Source organism: Alosa sapidissima, chromosome 8 (genome assembly GCF_018492685.1).
Source record: "Alosa sapidissima isolate fAloSap1 chromosome 8, fAloSap1.pri, whole genome shotgun sequence".
Taxonomy (NCBI): Eukaryota; Metazoa; Chordata; class Actinopteri; order Clupeiformes; family Clupeidae; genus Alosa; species Alosa sapidissima.
Genome location: NC_055964.1, coordinates 2,769,165 through 2,790,632, shown reverse-complemented (window position 1 = coordinate 2,790,632; position 21,468 = coordinate 2,769,165). Strand labels below are relative to the sequence as shown.

The 21,468-nt window shown below is 41.3% G+C and overlaps 2 protein-coding genes across 2 annotated transcripts; both read left to right on the top strand.

Annotated features, from left to right (window-relative positions):
- The first annotated feature begins 188 nt into the window (after positions 1–188).
- On the top strand, positions 189–21,468 carry pxmp2 (peroxisomal membrane protein 2). Its single transcript, XM_042101455.1, has 5 exons — positions 189–557; positions 924–1,046; positions 18,550–18,712; positions 20,844–20,963; positions 21,045–21,468. The coding sequence occupies exons 1-5, from the start codon at positions 448–450 to the stop codon at positions 21,111–21,113; spliced, it is 585 nt and encodes a 194-aa protein (XP_041957389.1). The 5' UTR covers positions 189–447; the 3' UTR covers positions 21,114–21,468.
- Positions 13,728–17,387, top strand: LOC121715558. Its single transcript, XM_042101403.1, has 2 exons — positions 13,728–13,964; positions 14,437–17,387. Exon 2 carries the CDS (start codon positions 14,967–14,969, stop codon positions 16,500–16,502), a length of 1,536 nt encoding a protein of 511 aa, XP_041957337.1. The 5' UTR covers positions 13,728–13,964; positions 14,437–14,966; the 3' UTR covers positions 16,503–17,387.

Genomic DNA, 21,468 nt, shown 5'->3' with positions numbered 1-21,468 from the left:
ACCCCTGAGTCAAGGCTTTGTCAAGCCTCGATATGTCTACATAGCCTAGATATGTCTAACGTGCTTCGTAGTAGGCCTATACCCCACTGCTCTCTCTAATGCTTTTTTCAGCATATCAAAATTAAGGTGTGAGAGTGCCGTGCTCATGCATTTGCACTCATGTTGGGTAGCCAAATTGTAGCAGTGTTGGCTACAAGCAAACGTGCGCGGCTTCATAGGCGTACACCTATTTTTTTGTGTGTGTGCTCATAGTTTACACATTCGTGTGTAGGCCAAGGCTACGCAAGTAAACCTCTTTCGCAAGTCATGTGCACCCTGCCAATCGAAGGCTGCAGCTTGGCTATAATTGGTTGCAGTGGGAACTGGCTGCATTGTCTCCACCAGCCACTGGTCTAGAGTTGGGCTGTGCATAAAACCCACTTCAATCACACGGGAGAATTGTCGAAGATGCCTAACCAAAGTTTTCCGGTCGCCAGAACAGCTTTTCCAACACGACTGTTGCAGCAGTACGCAAATTTACTGAGGCTGTACCCAGTCATCACCAAGTCTGTGACAAGGTCTGTAGACACCTCTTTGTAAATATTTCGTTAGCTATGATTTTTAAAAATTTAAATAATAGCTTAAAATCTATCTTAATTTAGCTCCCCTACAGATTATTGAGGGTGTTTTTAAACGAGATGAGTGTATTTCGATATTGAAGAGGATACTTTCAAGCTCATAGGTCTGCAAGCACCCACATTAAGGAAAGTGACCTTTGCACCCTTTAGTCAATTTTTGTATTTGTTAACATCTGTCCTGTCGATCATTCCCTGTCCTTGAAATAGGCTATTAACACTGATCAATTTCTGTTGTTCGCTTGTTTTGAATGTGTTTTGTCATCATCTGTTTATTGTTATTTAATGTTTTGGTATTATCATTTGCAGTGGCATATTGTCAGCCTTTGGCAACCTATTGTCACAAGGCCTGGAGGCAAGAAAAAAGTCCAAAGAAGGTGTTCCAGTCAGGGTCCTAAATCGTGGTGGACTATTTCATTATGCTCTTTATGGGTATGTAGTTTCAATTTGAAGTTGTTAAACCTACCGAAATAGGAAACAGTGTTGTAATTGGTGTAGGCTATTTACTATAATCTTTCACAGAATAACAAACTGGTAATGATATTTTCAATTGATGGCACCCTACTTTGTGTTCAGTTTAAAAAAATGTAACCAGCAATTTCATTCAAAACTATATATTTCCTGATGGAAATACCAGTGCATGCAAAATGTTGGTTGTCCATGGTGGTTGCTAGGTAGTCATCAGTGGTAGCTGGTGCAAAATATTGTAAGTGGGGGACATATTTTCATATTCAGAAAAATATGAACTCATACATAGGCCTACTACAAAAAGACCCAACCAAAAATCCTAATGCCAATCACCAGAGATAAGGTTCTATTGAATATAAATGCACCTCACATTCTGCTACTTGTCATGTTAAGTATGATTATTTCCATTCCATCATAAATGTCTTAATTATGAGGACTACTATCATTACATTACATTACATTACATTACATTACATTACATTACATTTAGCAGACACTTCTTGACCAAAGTGACTTACATATGTCAGCTATATTACAAGGGATCACATTGTCCCTGGAGCAACTTGGGGTTAAGTGCCTTGCTCAAGGGCACAACGGTGGAAGCTGGGAATTGAACCGACAACTTTCAGGCTACTGCACGCTAGCCCAGCGTCTTAACCACTACACTACCACCGCCCTACAAAGCTTAAAGCTTGTACTATCAGTACAGAATATGTTTATTGTGTATTGCACATCCACCAAATAAAAATGGGCCGTATTCACAAAGAATTTTAAGGCTAAAAGTAGCTCCTAAGTGGCGAATTTAGGAGCAACTCCTAAAAATAATGGGCGTGTTACTCCTAACTTTAGGACTCATTTTTTTCACTAAAAGTAATTCACAAAGCATTTTAGACCTAAAATTAGCACCTAAGTCTGGGACCACTTGAAAGAAGTCGAGAGGACTCCTAACTCACTAAGACCTATTCACAAACCGCTTTTTGTGGCATTTCACGTTGCGATGTTTTGAAATGCGTATGTGGCTACAGGAGCTTCCAATCGCGAGGGAACAATTTTGCATTGTAGGCATAAAAGGGATGCAATAACGCCACCAACAACAACCAAAACTACTCATTGTCAACATGTAAATTAAATGTAACGTTTTTGTGAATCAAATTAAAATGTTCTCTTTGCAAACGTACGGTGACAGATTAATTAAATAACGTTGCAAAGATACTGCATCAATCCGTATGTTTCAGGCTTCTAGGCTATTTGTTTTGCCTTACTCTTTATTCATTTAGGCTAGGCCTTTTTATTCAGTTATTCATCATCTTCCGTCCTTTGCACTACTTGTGTAGCACACGCATTCTCAGACCTGTCACCTGTCACTCATCATCGTAAGGGAGGTGTTGGTGAAGACTCACTCTTAGTTTAGGAGTTGTCATTTTTCCTTACTAAGAAAGGCTTTGTGAATAACTTTTAAGAGAAAACTCCTAGCTCAGGGGCGGAGCTTGAGGGGGTGCGGCACGCCCCCGGCCCGGGACCCGCAGGGGTGCGAGGGCGCCCCTCCCCCACCTCCGGCTAAGGTGGGACGGGCCTCTCCCACGGCACAAGGCCGGAGGAGCTAAGATCATGCAAACGGTTTCTTTTCAATCATTTTCATCAGAGTGGGACGTATTAGGCTTATAGGTTGCCCCAGTCAGGACGAGTTATGACTCACGGTTGCTGAAAAGTTTTGAAATTTACTTTGATGATTTAGTAGTGGCTTTATTTTAACTCTCATATTGAACTTTACGACGTGCAAATTTACAAAATTGGATCAACGATATTGTCTCCTACAGACGTCAATGAGAGAACACTTACACTTAGCCTACATGATTGTAACGTCGGCGCACAAGACCTTGTTAGCGTTCTCCCACGCAGGGCATGCTGGGATACGGGGGTGAACATTTGGGGGTTTATGTCTGTATTTCTCCTTAGTTTTGAGTGTAATGTTAGCGTCTTTGTTGTAACATCTTTCCCTTTTAGTTCTCCCTCGTGTGTGATCCTTTTTGTGTGGGGGGCTGCGTCCTTCCCTGTATGTGTAGTGTGTGTGTGTGTGTGTGTGTGTGTGTGTGTGTGTGTGTGCTTGACCTGCTCCGTGTGTATTGTGTTCTGTGTCTGTGTCCCTGCTCTCGTTCTCAGCTAATAAACCTTTTGATTGGACAACTGTGTGTGTCGCTATCAAATCGTTACATGATTTTGGTTTCGATTTTCTAATTGGAGTAGGCCTAAGTCTTTGTGACAACACGTCATGATACATTTGATGTTTGATCGGTATGAAGCATCTTTTACGTAGCCTAATGAATGCGCTCTAGAAAGTGAAAATAGCCTAACCTAGGCCTATGCGCTCTGTGTCTGAGCTGTCTGTGCACGTCCGCAATTGATTACGTTCCTCAAATGGAGAACACATCAATCCCATGGTATTTTTGCCCTAAAATGCATGAAACATGCAAGTTCAAAATCCCGCCGGTAGGCTAGCCACGTTACATCTCCGTTTCATATTTGCCTAGGCTACTAGCCTACAATAAATTGAACAAACTCAACTGACAACAGGTATCTACTGATTCGGTCATTGAGACTATGAATACAGTAGCCTACAACAAACTTTCTGTCTTTCTGAAGTTTATTTTTGTATTCCAGGGTACAGTAGCCTAATTGCATAATGTCTTGACAATAGTTTTTCTTACCGGCTTGCTGTTTAAACTGACTGCACCGCTCTGAACTTTCCTGCCAGGTTTATGACGTAAACCGCATCTCGGCTCTGGCATTGCCTAAACTCATCGTGTGGGAAATCAGATTATCTGTCAATATTGGGCTTTGAAAGTAAGGGATATTTGCTCAGTAATAGTAGGCTACATTTTGTAACATTTATAGAGAAAGCGAGGGGAAGTTAAATTAGAAATTAGAATCGTTGGAAATTGAAAACACATACAAAAAAATATTCGGGGCTTTTGAAAAGAGATTCGGGGCTTGAGCCCCCGAAACCACCCCCTCGCTCCGCCAATGCAACCACCCAGCAGTAACTTCTGCATTCAGGGAGATTTGCACCGCCCTAATTTTATTTTTGACTCTTCCCGTCATCGTTGCAACCTCTGAGCGCTCATTCTCCAAGTTAAATATCATTAAAAACCACCATAGAGAATGAGCGAGCAAAGAAAATGGACATACACAGAGCATCGTGGACAAGTTCGCGGAGCGCAAGGCTCGTCGTATGCCCTTCAAATAGTGCTGCGTATTATTGTTGTTGTTTTATTATTACGGGTCATGTAGCCTAATGTTTTAGTTGTTGTTCTCTTGGTTACACTTCATGTTCAAAATTACATAGTTGCTCTCCGTGGCGCTGACGCTTGTAAGACCCGCTGTTGCGGGCATGTGTAGCCTATGTTGTAAAATTATGTTATGATGAGTTTAATAAAGGGCCCGGACATGTGCCCCACCCCCGGCCCGGCTCTGACTTGTTCCGCCACTGTCCTAGCTAAAATATTTTAGTGTGATTTAGGAGTACTCCTAGTGGTAAGATAAAAGGCTTTGTGAATACGGCCGCAGGCCAACAATGTCTGTTGCATGTGTAACCTGTGTTGTGTTGAATCTGCGCGATTCAGCCCTGCACACGCCCGGACTCAAACCCGCGAACAGCAGCACCTCGGATCGGGAGGCGAGCGCGCTAACAATTGAGCCAATAGCCCAGGCTACTGGCTCGCATGCCAGCAGCACTCTTGAGGCGTCGGGGAGTGAGGTTTACCAACGTTCCACAAGCACAGCTAAACTAGCTGGCATCCGTTACACATGTTCAATGAAATACAGAAAGACTTGACACCAGCGATAGGCAGAGCCGGACAGTAAGTAGACACTCTAAAAATGCTAGGTTGAAAACAAGTATGATTTTTGAGTATATACTTTACTTGTATATTAATATTTTTGGAAAACGTGTGACTTTCACCCCACTATATTTGAAAGACATACTATGAAATATGATAATGCGATAGACCATATTTTAAGTTATTAGCTCAATTTGCACTTGGATGTGGTAATGATGGTGACAGTAGATACTTCATTAGAACATCATCCATGTTCATGGTGAAGTTGGTATGAAATAAGACATCACCCGACATAGTGGTAATGATAAATAAACTACTCAACTTCTCCTGAATGTTTTGTAGTTGGTGGTGAAAATGTTTTAGATTTGTAAACAATGAAAAACAAATGTTGAGGTTGGATGTAAGGAACTAAAGGTCTGTTCAAGCCCTACACTCTGTTCCAATTCACATACTTCCGTCAGTAGCCTACTTAATGAAGTCCGCCAGGCTATGTGCACTGTGTTCTTACTCGCATAGTGAGTGAATTTCAACGGGGTAATGTCGTCTTAAATTAAACCTCAACTCCGTGCACTGAACAGAAATGATGACATAGGCCTACTGTTACTGGTAGGGCTGTAACGCTGTAATGATACACCAACCCCACGATTCGGTTCGTATCACGATTTTTGACCCACGGTTCGATACGAACCTCGATTTTTCTTTTTTTGGAGGGGGGGGGGCTAGACATTTTATTAAATAACATTTAAGTCTATACCAGAACCATTTAAGAATGTATGTAGCCATACATCTGTAACATTAAAGGAACCGTATGTAAGAAATGTATTTCAATTAATCATAAAATGGCCCTGATATGTCACTAGACAATAAGAAATGATGCGCCACCCTCCACGTATCTACTAATCACAAAATCAGTAGTGTTTCGGCATCCGGGCTGCCAGCTCTGCCAGTCAGGGGGGAGGGGGAGGGGATACACCGCTCTACAGTAATTTGAAAGTGATTGCAGTACCAGTTTTGGCCACAATCGTACATACGGTTCCTTTAAATTGATATTGGTAATACGTTACAAATTGTAGCTGTGTTAAATTTTGGCCTTTGGCTCTGAATCCATTTCCCATTCAATCTTTAAACAACAATGGAAGAAGAACGCATACACGCTGCTCGCACGCATAGACAGTAAAGAGGGGAAACTTGCTCGTCTGGTGTAGCCAATGGAAGCATATCTTTGCGAAAGTTCTGTGGCCATTCCGTATTCGTCAAATACGGTTCTTGCATGATTGATCAAGGACTGAAAAACAATTGCTTTAGCTCACAGGCCTTTTCTCCTCCGTAGGCTACTGGCGTAACAATAGCGCTGAAAGTTTTGTGGCATGCATGACTGTAAGTACGTAAGTCAAATACGGTTCTTGCATGATGAACCGTATTTGACTTACGTACTTAGTGTTTGACTTACTCATTTGCACCATCACCATGACACTCATTCACACAGAGCACCTTACCTTACCTTACCTTATGCACAGAGAATCACAGGCTCAGTCCCTGCCTCAGTCATTGCAAGCGCCTCTTGATTGATTAATCACCCACTATGTGGATACTGTTTTTTAGAATTGATTTAGATTAAGTGTTATTTAGTATAATTTGTATTTTGTATTATAATTTTGTATTTTAGTATATTTAGTATATTCTTTATCTTCTACTGTCCTTATTGCTTAGTTGTGTTTTTTTTCTTTATTTTTTTTATATTATATACTTTTAATGACTTTTTCTGCTGTTAGTGAATGTGTGTGTGTTGTCTGTATGCTACTGAGACCTTGAATTTCCCCTGGGGATCAATAAAGTATCTATCTATCTATCTATATATCTATATATCTATCTATATATCTATATATCTATCTACATATATATATATATATATATATATATATATATATATATATATATATATATATATATATATATATATATATATATATATATATATATATATATATAATATATATGTGCAGGACTGTGCATTACCTAAAAGGCGTTTTCATAAGTTAGGGTGGTGTGGGCGATTACTATTGAAATGTAAAAATGGTGGATAATGCTAAAAAAATTAACCTAAATTATTAATTGCACAAAAAGAGAGCTTTTTTTGTTAAAAAAAAAAAAAATTTAGATCCCCCATGCAAATTTTTAAGTGAGCAAACTGAACACAAATGTTGGTAATGTTGCATATTGATATTAAAGTATTGAAGAATCAGATGAAAATACAGTTCCTTAATATGTAAAGACTTATAAGCCTACATAATAGGCCTATTTAAGCTCAACCACCCTCAACTCAACACTTCAAAGACCAAAGAGATGGTGGTGGATTTCCGCAGGTCAAATCCCGCTCTGCTACCAGTCTCCATTGATGGGGTCAATGTGGAGGTGGTAAACACCTACAAGTATCTGAGCTTACACCTGGACAATAAACTGGACTGGTCAGCCAATACTGAAGCACTCTACAAGAAAGGACAGAGCAGGCTGTACTTCCTGAGAAGGCTGCGGTCCTTCAATGTAAAATATACAGTAAAAACAGATAATGCAGAGATGGTTACAATGGTGGGGCTATATGGTGGTTGCTATGCCAAATAAAGTGGTTGCTATGGTGATCGCTAGGTTGGTATTATAGTGGTTGTTGCTGGGTTGTTGCTAGGGTCATTAAGAAGGTTGCTAGGTTGTTGCTATGGTTCATATCATGGTTGCTATGCCAAGTAAAGTGTTTGCTATGTTGGTTGCTAGGGTAATCATTTGGTTGCTATGCTGGTTGCTAGGTTGATATTTTAGAGGTGGTTGCTAAGTTGTTGCTAGGGTAATTAAGATGTTTACTAGGGTGTTGCTAGGGTACATATGGTGGTTGCTTTGCCAAATAAAGCGGTTGCTATATGGGTTGCTAACATGTTGGTTAACATGTTGGTTGCTATGGTGGTTGCTAGGTTGACATGGTTTAATTGAAGTTGATAGACAGATATTTTAATGATTATTGATAGACAAATAGATGTGTATCAGTCGATAGCTTAATGGATGTGTATAGATAGTTTAATATGAATGAATGGTTTGAAACGGATGGATGACAGACAGTTGGATGGAAAGTGCCTTGTATTCTTGTTGAATAGAGAGAGACACAGAGAAAAATGGGGCCTAGTTGAGCAGGAGGCTGCTGGAACAGGTGCAAATCAGTTTAAACGACCCATTATGATGCCATAATGCCCAATAGAAAGTCAATGAGAAAAAATAAGCTTGTTTTTTGTTTATATCGCAAAAAGTATACATTAAAAAAAATTAAATATATGCCAGCCTGGTCCATTTGAAGACCTAGGTTAGAAAGTGTGAATTAAGTTTATTTATTTATTTTTTTTATTATTATTATTATTATTATTATTATTATTATTTATCTTTTGGATTTTTGTCACTCAGGGATAATGTGTACCTATATAGGTCAAGTACAGAAACAAACAAACAAAAAGAAGCAACAGAGATGGTTTAAGACTTAGAAGACAGTACAGTACCTTTTTATGCACTGTAATAAGACTAGGAAGAACAGTACAGTGCATTTTCATGTACTGTGATAACGTGGTCACCCATAACATTAATACTGACTGGGAAATCCAGTCTGTTTAGGTATAACGTCAGCAGTAATATTAACCAAGCTAATGTTAATGTGGCTAATGTCACATTTCAACCTTAGTGTTTCACATAGCATATCTTAATGCAGATATTGAATTAAAGCAAACAAACATATTGTCTCATTGCAGGGACAGTGTGGGGACTTACTGTAACTGTCACAAACGTATCTCATCCATATGCATGGCTAGGCCACTATGCGTTTTGTGTGTTATGAAAGGGCTGGTTCGGAATGCTGAGGGAACATGGGGCTGAAAAGTACATAAGGCTGATGAAGCATAGGGCCTAAGCAGTTTAGCAATACTGTGGAAGATCCAAAGGTTGAGGCATTGTAACTATTCATGGTACTGATGGGACTGCCCTTTTGGATTTTATGAAACCTGAACCAAGACCAAGTATCGCAAAAGTTATTTGTTGGCTTTTTGATTTGCGAAATTGTTCACAATGAGTTCATTTTTGGTAGCCTGGAAAATCCAGACCCTGATAATCTAGAAAGATTAAAGGAGAATTCCGGTGTGATATTGACCTAAAGTGTATTGAAACATGATACCGAGTGTGAACGTATGTCTCATAGCCCATCTCGGCTTGTCCCCTGCACTCCAAAATCTGGCGCTAGTTAGCCGATGCTACCAACAGCTTTTTAAATAGTGGTGCTTCGGCATCGGGCTAGCCATGCAAATAAATCACTGTTTTACACCCATTTGAGGCTCAATGTATCTCCACACTTCATTGGTAGACTTCCGAGGGCCCTGACATTTAAAACGAGACATTGAGAACTTTGAAAAAGCACTGGTAGTTTACTTACAAGACGATTTATACAGACAGTATCTGGAAATGCATGGATTCTAGTTGCTGCTACTGGAAGAAACTGGAATCCATGCATTTCCACTGAATTATTTTTGGAATCTGATCCCTTATCATACCTGTTCATTCTTACTCGTTGCTCGACTTATCGTGACTAAATTCAAGATGGCTGCAAACGTTAAACTTCGTGAAGATACTGTCTGTATAAATCGTCTTGTAAGTAAACTACCAGTGCTTTTTCAAAGTTCTCAATGTCTCGTTTTAAATGTCAGGGCCCTCGGAAGTCTACCAATGAAGTGTGGAGATACATTGAGCCTCGTAAATGGGTGTAAAACAGTGATTTATTTTCATGGCTAGCCCGATGCAGAAGCACCACTACTGAAAAAGCTGTTGGTAGCATCGGCTAACTAGCGCCAGATTTTGGAGTGCAGGGGACAAGTCGAGATAGGCTATGAGACATACGTTCACACTCGGTATCATGTTTCAATACACTTTAGGTCAATATCACACCGGAATTCTCCTTTAAGGGTCTGGCCAAGAAAAATGTAATGGCGCAACTCGAGGGGCGGCAACAAGCATGCATTTAAAAATCTCACTGCACGCAATTGGATAACACTAGACCATGTTTACTCTGAATGATTTCGGACTTCGACGCAATCGGATAACACTACGACCAATGTGTACTGTCCTCCAATGTTGCAGCACTGTCTTCATCAGTTTAGCTGGTTCCCCGGAATGTTGGGGTAAAAGTAACGTGCATCATTGCTCTTTGCCAGAGTGTCTCGCAGAGACAATTCCATTGTGCTCTCGTGAGAACTCTGGATTTCCAGGGTACATTTTTGGAGGGACAAGCCTCAAAGAAAGTTTTTTTTTTATTTGTGGTCAATTTGCTTCTGCTTGTCAAAGGAAATCAAAATCTGCCGCAAAGCTACCAAATTGTAAGTGAGCACATACCTGAACCAATCTTTGATCTGCTGACATCAAACTGCTGACATCAAAAAGCTGTGAGCCTTTAAAGGGACCCTATGCTGTTTTGGCCATTTCTTTGCTGTTTTCTCACCGCAGTTTTCTCTACTGAGCTCCCCTTACAGCTTCAGAGCATTTATTTTACGACACTCCTCGCTCGGTCAGTCTGCCGTTTCCTCTTTTCCTGTTCCTCTGACAATGATTTACTCACTTTCTGCTTATTTTCGCAGGCTGATGAATGTCTGAGAAACTCCATCGCTACCTTGTTCTAGCCGGTGCCTGGCGTGTGTGTGTGTAGTGCTGTAAAGTAGTTTGTTACATCGCGAGACCGCAAGACTTTCTGACTCTTACCGGACCAAAGTTGCAAGGCTGGTTTTTCTGCTCACAGACACTAGGGGGAAGCAAGACAGCCACCATTCACCCCGGAAAAAATCATATAACCATTCCAATGACTCTGAAGCTGTTAAGTTAAAGTAAATTAAGCTAAAAAAAATGACGTTCCCCTTTAACAGAATCCTACATCGCTGTTTGGACTATTCGTTTTTGCTCAACATTAATAGCATAATATGTAGCACAATGGGATCAATGTTTCAGATGGGGGAAATATATGCTTTCACATATCAAAACTCCAAGTAAGTACTGTATGTAGCTAACACTGCTGTAATGTCATTTTCCTTGCTATTAGTGACCTTGCTATAAGTGAGCGAGATGAAGACATTGTAGTGTTTTTTGAAAATATCAACTGGTTCATAGTCTACACAAGGTACTCAGACATGGTTAACAACACAAGGCTCACATATCGAAGCATCCTTTCCTAGTATATAGGAAACGCCCTTAAAGGGCGTTCTTTCAACGTGTCTTGGCAGGGACAGGTATCTAAGTCTCATGACCTCACCACAGGTTTGCCTCAGGGATCAGTATTAGGACCCTTGCTTTTCTCTATTTAAAGTATAAGTATATATACTCTTTTGATCCCGTGAGGGAAATTTGGGCTCTGCATTTATCCCAATCCGTAAATTAGTGAAACACACACAGCACACAGTGAACATACAGTGAGGTGAAGCACACACTAATCCCGGCGCAGTGAGCTGCCTGCATCAACAGCGGCGCTCGGGGAGCAGTGAGGGATTAGGTGCCTTGCTCAAGGGCACTTCAGCCGCGCCTACTGGTCGGGGTTCGAACCGGCAACCCTCCGGTTACAGGTCCGAAGTGCTAACCAGTAAGCCACGGCTGCCCCCATTTACACCACTTCCTTAGGTGAGACCATTCGCTCCCATGAATTTGACTATCACTGTTATGCAGACGACACTCAACTTTACCTGTCTTTCCCACCTGATTACTCTAGTGTTTCCCACCGGATTTCTGCATGCCTTAAGGATATTTCAGCCTGGATGAAAGATCGGCACCTTCAGCTTAATCTCTCAAAAACAGAGTTTTTGGTGTTTCCAGCTAAAACAGCTATTCCCCAACAGATTAACATCCAGCTTGACTCAACTTCACTGACCCCAACTAGATCGGCACGTAACTTGGGCGTTGTATTTGATGACCGACTTAACTTCTCTGAGCATGTAGCTTCTATTGCAAAATCATGTCGGTTTATGCTTTACAACATTAGGAAGATCAGACGTTATCTGACACAAGATTCCACACATCTTCTTGTTCAGACCATGGTCATCTCTAAGCTGGACTATTGTAATTCACTATTAGCTGGTTTACCCGCTTGTGTAATAAGATCATTACAGCTGATTCAGAATGCTGGAGCACACCTGGTCTTCAATCAGCCAAAAAGGACATATATGTAACTCCTCTCCTAGTTACTCTCCATTGGTTCCCTATAGTAGCCAGAATTAAATTTAAATCTCTCACTTTGGCCTATAGGACTGACTGGATCTGCTCCTAGTTATTTTAATTCAATAATCAAGCCTTACATCCCCAACCGCCCACTGCGGTCTTCTGATGAGCGTCTGTTATGTCGACCAGTCATAAAAACTAGGTCTAATTCAAGACTCTATTCCTCAGTGGTTCCATGTTGGTGGAATGAGTTGCCCAGTGCTCTCCGTTCCTGTGGTAGTTTTGGGTCGTTTAAAGGAGAATTCCGGTGTGATATTGACTTAAAGTGTGTTGAAACATGATACTGAGTGTGAACGTATGTCTCATAGCTCACCTCGGCCTGTCCCCTGCACTCAGAAATCTGGCGCTAGTTAGCCAATGCTACCAACAGTGTTTCGTTGTGGTGCCTCGGGCATCGGCCTAGCCATGCAAATAAATCACTGATTTACACCATTTACGAGGCTCAAAGTAGACTTCCGAGGGCCTTGACATTTAAAACGAGACATGGAGAACTTTAAAAAAGCACTGGTAGTTTATTTACAAGACGATTTATACAGACAGTACCTTAAGGAATTTTACCGTTCAACGCCATCTTGAATTTAGTCACGATCGAGTCGAGTCGAGCGACGAGTACGAACGAACAGGTATGATAAGGAATCAGATTCATTGATCCCTTGATCATTCATTCAAAAATAATTCAGTGGAAATGCATGGATTCAGTTGCTTCCAGTAGCCCCAACTGGAATCCATGCATTTCCACAGAATTATTTTTTGGAATCTGATCCCTTATCATACCTGTTCGTTCGTACTTGTCGTGTAGCTTGCGTATACGATGAAACAACCACAAGATGCTCTGTCACATCAACAGTAAGAGTGGCAGATACTTTTTTCTTGTCTTTCCATTTGTGTTCTATCTGCCATCCCATTGTTCATTGTGACAACTTGATGACCACAGAGGCTATAGCATTTTGTAGAATTCTGGGGTATTCTTACTGTATTCTAATGTGTTCATATGTTACTTCTGTGTGTAGTATACAACAGGGAGAGGTCCATATCATTGTACATAACTGTGCCTTAGGCCTGTGTACCAGCAGGAAGGTCATACAGGCTGATGTTTAGGAACATCCGAGGAACATCAGTGATAACATGGGCCGAGGGAGACAGCATGTCTGCCTATTCTGGCCAGGGCCGGGTTGTGTACACTGGTTGGCACCTGCCACGTTGGCATGATTGACGTTTGTATATTTTAGTATAACAGGCTTTGTCTTAGGTTTTGACTCGGAGATGGATCGAGGAAGCGACCCGAGGAGCATCTTCTGTCGGAAGGCTCAGCAGCCGCTTCTAATAACAACCACAACTGTTGGACTCAGTTTTACTGTTTGAGACTTAGCCTGTGTTCTGTTATTCATTGTTGTACCATCTACAATAAATCATCATCTAATCGCCGATCCTGATCCCGCCGTCAAGCTTTATTGACCATCTTCAATACAGACATTAGAACTAAAACACAACGCAACAACCAGAGAATCTAACATTTGGTGCCGTGACCCTTCTCGCAAAAGGAGAAGAAAGACGATAACATTTGGTTATTGTGACCCGACCGCAAGAGGAGAGGCAAGACGAGAACATCCAACGGGTTCAAAGAGACTTCGGGGGCAGATTTTGGATTTTGAACATCTGTAAGAAGAGTCCATCTTGGCACCCTGATTGACGTGACTGAATCCCAGCTGGAAGCCTGCCAAGAGGGGAAACACTGCTGCACTGCGCACCCTGCATGCAGTGAAGACATTCTGACCAGGTGAAAGCAAAAAATCCTTACTCCTTTATGCGGGAAAAAGAACCAAAGTAAAGCTAATTTATTAGATAAATTAGAAATTAAAAGCTGCACATTAATGAGAGTATTGAAGTTTGTGTCATTAAGTGTTTTGACAAGTAACGTACCTATATCAATGATTGATGAGCTCTAGATGTCATTTGATATAAGAAGTTTTCTGGAAAAAAGTAAAAGGTCAAAGTGTACACATATTTTGGGTAATTGGATAGATTCGTGAACGAATTAAAAGAAGTAATCGATTAACTACGGACAAGCTTGGGGGATTAAATCTTTTCTTTTTCTGTACTGCCATTACATGTTAAGCTGTGTGAGTTTTATGAGATAAATGCTGTGCGTGTGCCAATGAGAAAACAGGAGGAGTTGCTACAGTCATTATTTTGCTGACTCACACAGCTTAATGACTGTAGCAACTCCTCCTGTTTTCTCATTGGCACAGACTCTGCCTGACTTGGACTCAACAGCACCATATGCCATGGTGGAGACATCTAGAAGTGCAGTGGACATTGATAAAGACAGCTTCATTGGACAGAATGCTGCTGTTATGGGGACCCCACATGGGCCAAGAAACAGCACCCCACCTGACCAACAGCCAGCAGGTGACACAAAACAAATCATTCTGGCCCCATCAACAGCCACTGCTTTCTACAATCCACAAAGACAAGGAAGAACGTCTGCAACCAACCATCATCAAACTGCTCCACTCCAGTATGTCTATCCACAGCCACTAGCCATAGCTTCAGTACCCCCCCTCCTCCATTGTTGTTACCAATGCCACTGGCTAGCCCTTACCTCACCCACCTGTCAACTCTTTCCCTACCCCACCACCACCACCACCCCCACCCCCACCTGTCAACTCTTTACCTCACCCACCCCCACCTCCCTCACCCCCACCTGCACCAGTGAATGATGGGGCATCTACATCCAATGCTGCCCAGGGAGCGACTGCTCCGGTAACAAGGCCTAAGAATGAAAATGAAAACCAGGCCAGCGATGGAGGACTGGGATGCCTGGGATGAGTCAGCTGACGAGGCACTCATATGCCCTGTGCGCACAGTAGCCACCACTGACGGCGTGTCTGTGCTTTACCAACCAGCGAGAACTGACAACACCCTCTATGCTACTGCCTTGCTTGAAGCACACATCAAAATTGAATTCTTGATTGATACTGTCCTTTCATCCGACCTATTGAAGAAACACGAAATACCTCTGTCAGGCATCATCAATACAGCTGGTGGACCAACCGGAAAAAAATTCAGTCTGAAGCAGACAGCCCCAGTCACCATAGCCATTGGAGAAGGAGATGGAGAAGCCTTGTGGAACCTGAGAAGGCTAAAAAGAGAGGATCTCCTGGAACATCCTGCATGGGCTAAGGGAAGGAATGACTGTGGACTGTTGGAAATGGAACCTGTCAGACTGACTGGAAAACCACCTCCGTGTGTGAAACAATGTCCCATCAAGAATGGACAGATTGTGGCAGAATTGTTGGATGCAATGCAGCTGCCAAAGGAACTGGCAATGATCAAAGTAAAGGCACATACAAGGCAAGACACCATTGAAGCAAGAGGCAATGCAATGGCGGATGCGGTGTCAAGAACAGCCGCAAGAAAAAGAGAGGGAGGGGATAACGAAACGACTAACGAGAATGGACACGGAAATGGAAACACGGACGGATCTAACGGTAACAGGAACATTTTTGAAAATGACGATGAGAAATGCATGATGAGAGTGACAAAGAAGGTCAACGAAACATCTGAAGGGGGAAAACGGGAAAGTTTGGCCAACATCATAGACATGCAGAACAGCTCAAGCCGAGAAGAAAAATGGATTTGGATTGAAAATGCGGCGAAGCTCCATGATGACAACTTGTGGAGGTTTGGAACACGAACAGTGGCTCCAGAAAGTCTTCTGCCATATCTGACGGCGCAAATTCATTCACTTGGACACGTGGGAGTGGAGAAGATAAGGAACAGATTCATACAGGTCTGGTGGTCACCGAAGTTCACAGCAACGGCCACAGACATCGTCAAGTGGTGTGTCACCTGTCGGCAAAACAATCACGACAAGAAGGTTAAGTGGCCAATGCTGAAGACACCAGCTCCACCAGGACCATTCAGAGTTCTCCAGATAGATTACATCACTCTTCCCAAGTGCAAAGGCTACCGAGATGTTCTGGTTGTCCTGTGCAAGTTCTCCAGGTGGATTGAGGCATTCCCTGCACGATCTGGAACTGCACTACACAGTGCCAAAGTCCTCATGAAAGACATCATTCCCCGATACGGATTGCCGGAACAGATCTGCTCAGACAACGGAACACACTTCACTGGAGCAGTCTGTGCCGAGGTGGCCCGCATGCTGAGTGTGCACTGGTCCCTGAACTGCCCATACCATCCAGAATGGATAGTGGAGAGAGCGAACCGGACTTTGAAGGAACGGCTGACCAGGAAACATCAAGAAGGCATTCCCTGGGTTGACGCCTTACCAGCGGTCTTGTGTAGCATGTGAGCTACAAGCAACAGAGGCACTGGACTCAGCCCATTCGAGATTGTGACTGGCAGGCCTTTCTCGGCACCAGGAACGATTGATTTGAGGAAAGCCGACATCCACCTGACATCGGATGCGATGCTGACTTACTGTGTGCAATTGACGAAGGCAGTCCAAACAGCGGCTAACCAGGAAGAGGCCTGGGGAGACCCTCAGGAAGGAGGCCAGGACAATGGGTGATGATTCACAAGCCCCAAAGGTTAGCGCTAGGGGCAAAGTACGATGGGCCATATCAGATTTTGTTGATAACACAGTCGGCAGTGAAGGTCCAGGGTGAGAGAAAAGTGGATACATGCGAGCCATTGCAAACTAATAGAACCGCCGGAAACATGACACGCTTGGGTACGAATTCTATCTGAGTTTCCGCCGATCTTCTTTTAGGGGTGAAGTGTGAACTAGAGGGGGGAAGATTCACGGGAGACTTTCATTTTGACAGGGAATTTATGACGTCAGGAGAAATGAAAGGTTAGGGATCCGAGAGTAGAATCTTTCTTTGAGAACCCGAGCTTGCTCAGAGTGCTGTGGTAGTGGACTCTTCTTGACACAAACTCATGTTATGAAAAATTATAGACTTAGATAAGTCTTATAATTGATTTTGATTATTAAATATGTGTAATTACTGATATATGAAATGTTTAATCTAAAGGATACGATTGCAATTGCCGATTTTTGAGAATGATTACAGTTAAGCTAGATCGAGAGGGGGGAGTAATCCTGTAGTCCTGGTTCTAGAGGTGGGTTTCTGGGGACACCTGTAAGGGAGCTGAACACGCAGCAACGGGTTAACTGGGGACTCACTGGGGGACCAGGGTTGGGAAGATGCTACACCCCTATAATAGATGATTTTATATATTTTATATATATATATATATATATATATATATATATATATATATATATATATATATATATATATATATATACACACACACTGTTGTTGTCATGACTATCCTTCAACTGATACTGCTCTTTCTTTTCACTCCACATGTGCCTATGAGGTTGCCGGGAGCCACAGACAACATCTGGGACAGAGACTTTGCCTTTGAACTGAACAGTTGCCGGCCGGTTTCCTGAACTTCCAAAAGACTTTGTTTTCTTTTTCTTTTGACTCTTAGAATGTGAGATAATCATCAGCAACATAATCAGTTTTTAAGTTTTCTTTCAAGGTGCCTGCACTTCTTTTCTGTTCCTTAAAGTGCCTGAGAAGTAATGCTTGGTTTGTTATCTGTTCTTTAGACCACATCAGACTCCTGTTTATTTGTTTTGTATGATCTATAAAAATCTGTGTTTTTGATTGATCAAGAGGGGGGACTGTAGAATTCTGGGGTATTCTTACTGTATTCTGATGTGTTCATATGTTACTTTGTGTAGTATACAACAGGGAGAGGGGCCATATTATTGTACATAACTGTGCATTAGGCCTGTGTACCAGCAGGAAGGTCATACAGGCCGATGTTTAGGAACATCCGAGGAACATCAGTGATAACATGGGCCGAGGGAGACAGCATGTCTGCCTATTCAGGCTAGTATGGGCCCGGTTGTGTACACTGGTTGGCACCTGCCACGTTGGCATGATTGACGTTTGTATTTTAGTATAACAGGCTTTGTCTTAGGTTTTGACACGGAGACGGATCGAGGAAGCGACCCGAGGAGCATCTTCTGTCGGAAGGCTCAGCAGCCGCTTCTAATAACAACCACAACTGTTGGACTCAGTTTTACTGTTCGAGACTTCTGTTCTGTTATTCATTGTTGTACCATCTACAATAAATCATCATCTAATCGCCAATCCTGATCCCGCCGTCAAGCTTTATTGACCATCTTCAATACAGACATTAGAACTAAAACACAACGCAACAACCAGAGAATCTAACAATTTTGTCATAGTATATTGTTAACTACCTAAATGTGAGAATAGTGTGAGCCATAATTCTCACTTTGAACCTTATATGATGCAGTGTCAAAATTATGTTTTTAAAAATGATCAATTTTGTTGTTGATATGGTTGCAGATTGTGTGTGACTGGTCCTGTGAGCCACTACTATTACCAGCTGGTAGAGTTACTGTTGCCTGCCTCTGTGCCATTCTGCATGATTAAGAGACTCCTATTGGACCGGCTCATCTTTGCTCCAGCTTTCCTGTTGCTTTTCTTCTCTGTAATGACAATTTTGGAGGTAATTGAATTGTTCATTTTATCAATAAAATGTTTTAAAAATTGTATGACATTGTGACCAAGCATTCCATATGCAGTTCACAACTCTCTTTAGCAAAAGGTTTATGATATTTGAGCTTACACGTTTGTCTGCCAGATTTACAAAATTTAAGTGAACAAAACAGGAACAATAAGCCTATACAAATTAGATTTATCTCCTGAGACATCCCACCATGGAGTTTGTTTATTTTTCCCTAACTAGCGTGGTGAAGTGCTGTGGCTGGTTGCATAAAACCCCCTCATAAGTTTTTCCATAAAAATGTCCATTTCCCTTAAACTCCTAAGTTATATTTAAGGGTTTCCCTAAGTGAAATTATGATAAGTCTTAAGGTTTCTCTTAAGTTTTGCTTTTTCCCTTAACAAAAAAATTGGAATTGAACTGAATTGGAATATCCTTAACCTCTCAAAAGTTATGATACATTTAGTGATCAGTGATTTAGATGTATTTGGTCTATAAGAATAAACCATTTATTTGTATATAACCAAATGATAGTCAATAAGAATGACATTAAAAAAACATACATTACCAGTAATACTTGAAGTAAATATACTGTATATTTAAGACCATTTCGGAAGAGACATAAAATACATTTGATTCAAAAGATACAACTTCCTTATATAAATCAATTTAATATGAAAACTATATGCATACATAAAATGTATTATTATTTATGAAAAGCTAGGAATGCAATCAACTTCAACATTAGTCAAAAATCAATGTGTTCTAAACATTTGAAAGTAGATTACATAGAACAAGCCTGTGGAGAATGCAGACATACAGTACACACATATTCATACAAACTCACACTCACACAGAGGAGGGTAGGGAAAGGTGGGGTAGGGGACCTGGAGGTTGAACACAGAAGAGCTATTACAAAACGCATCCCCTTCTACAGAATGCCAAATCTGAAAGCAATTTTGTTTAACAATAAAACAGTCACCTATCGTTACACTCCAGGGCCATACAAGCTACTTTAGTTTTATTATTTAAGTTTTTTATAACAAAGCTAACAATTTCTCTGTGACTCCTTCTGTAAAGAAATGTGGACTTGATGGAAAGACGACAGAATAGTTTTGGAGCAGCTGAAGGCGAGGCTGAAAAACTGTATCGACGGAAATGCTTGCCAGTTGTCGTGATAGATTTTCTCGAAAGTCTATCAGGCTGTAGCTACCTCTAGGTTCAACACCAGATTCTGCATTGCGCTGCCAAACTTGAAATAATAAGAAACTACTGACTGAGAAAAAGTGTTTTCCACCACTTCTGCATCTTTTGGCATACACAATTTGGTCAACACCCCCATGTATTTGTAGTGATCACTTACCACAATAGGCTGACAATAGTTTTTTTTGTCCCAAACTGAATTGTTCTTCACTAGTCTACATACATCAGTCGAATCATTCGTATTGTGGAAATTGGACAGTCAGGTTACTGCACGTGTCCAATACAGTGCAAGTGTCCTTCCACTTTATGCTAAGACATTCTATGCCACCTCATGTCCCCATGACATTATTTTTGAGGTAGTCCATCAAATTATGCAGTTTCCTAAGACAATCTCGATTTTTTTCTGTAGCTGGATCTACTACATGCAGAGCAGCCAACAAAGCCTTAAATGATTACACAACATAAACAATTTGGCCCATGATCCCTGCAGAGACTTGGTTCCCCAGTAGCAATAGATATTATGGAGGGAAGTGAACCCCATGTAAATGATCAATCCCAGAAACCTGTGAAACTCGTCTGGGGTCTCTTCGTCCCATGCCCCTGCACTGTTTGCATATGACGGCCTAATAAGCACAATTAAAATTGTAACGAAATTAGAATGGTCAGGCACGTAAGGGTTAACTGTTGCTCATCTGTCCATCCTTGTAAAGTCCGCCTGAGCTATTTGATTGACCCGAACACCTATGGTTCAGACATAGAGACTTCTCAATGGACTGACTCCAGATCAAATTTCCCAAACTCAAATTTTGTGGGTGAGGTTAATTCGGGCTGGTTTTTAGGCTGTGTCATCAATAGCATATTAATGAAAACCAGTGGAGTGCATACAGGACTAATGTGTACAGTTTTATAATGACAAACTGAAATCTCTTAGGGCAAGACAAGACAGGACCTGAAGGATAAAATGACAAAGACTTATTGGCCTGCACTGAAGATGAACTGGTGGATATGGACTCCATTCCAGTTTCTTAACATCAACTTTGTACCTGTGCAGGTGTGTGGAATATCAAATACTATTATTTGACTTCAATATGAGAGCTGAAAAAAATTCAAACATTTATTTCCTTTTTTACAGTTTCGAGTACTCTTTGCCAATATGGTAGCGTTTTTTTGGTATGCATATTTGGCATCTGTCAGAAAGTGAGCAAGTTTTCCAACTGTACTTCCTTCTCCTTACACCACTCTGCCCTTGGAACTGCTTCTTCAGTGCCATGTTTTTTCTTCTGAAGACAATGAGTCTTGAAACTGATCTATTACTGTGTGGCTGTCTGATAAGATTGTAACTTGAATGGTAACTGTACTTTGTCAGAAAATCTGCATAGATTGTAAATTGCAGTAAATTGCATACATTTCTACAACATAACACTAACAGCTTGCATGTACTGTTTGGCTATGGCTATGTTGTCCAAAGTGAAAATAGTCTATCTTGTGATTGCGAATTGACTTCTCAAAAGTATGTAATTGTTGTGATTTCAGTAAATGTATTTTGTCATGTCGTC

Bases quoted from the DNA above. Each gene is read 5' to 3' on its own strand.
- pxmp2 (XM_042101455.1), top strand. From the start codon at position 448: ATGCCTAACCAAAGTTTTCCGGTCGCCAGAACAGCTTTTCCAACACGA. The intron at 558-923 runs GTCTGTAGACAC...TATCATTTGCAG, and splicing joins ATCACCAAGTCTGTGACAAG to TGGCATATTGTCAGCCTTTG. The intron at 18,713-20,843 runs GTAATTGAATTG...GAAATCTCTTAG, and splicing joins CTGTAATGACAATTTTGGAG to GGCAAGACAAGACAGGACCT.
- LOC121715558 (XM_042101403.1), top strand. From the start codon at position 14,967: ATGAAAATGAAAACCAGGCCAGCGATGGAGGACTGGGATGCCTGGGAT.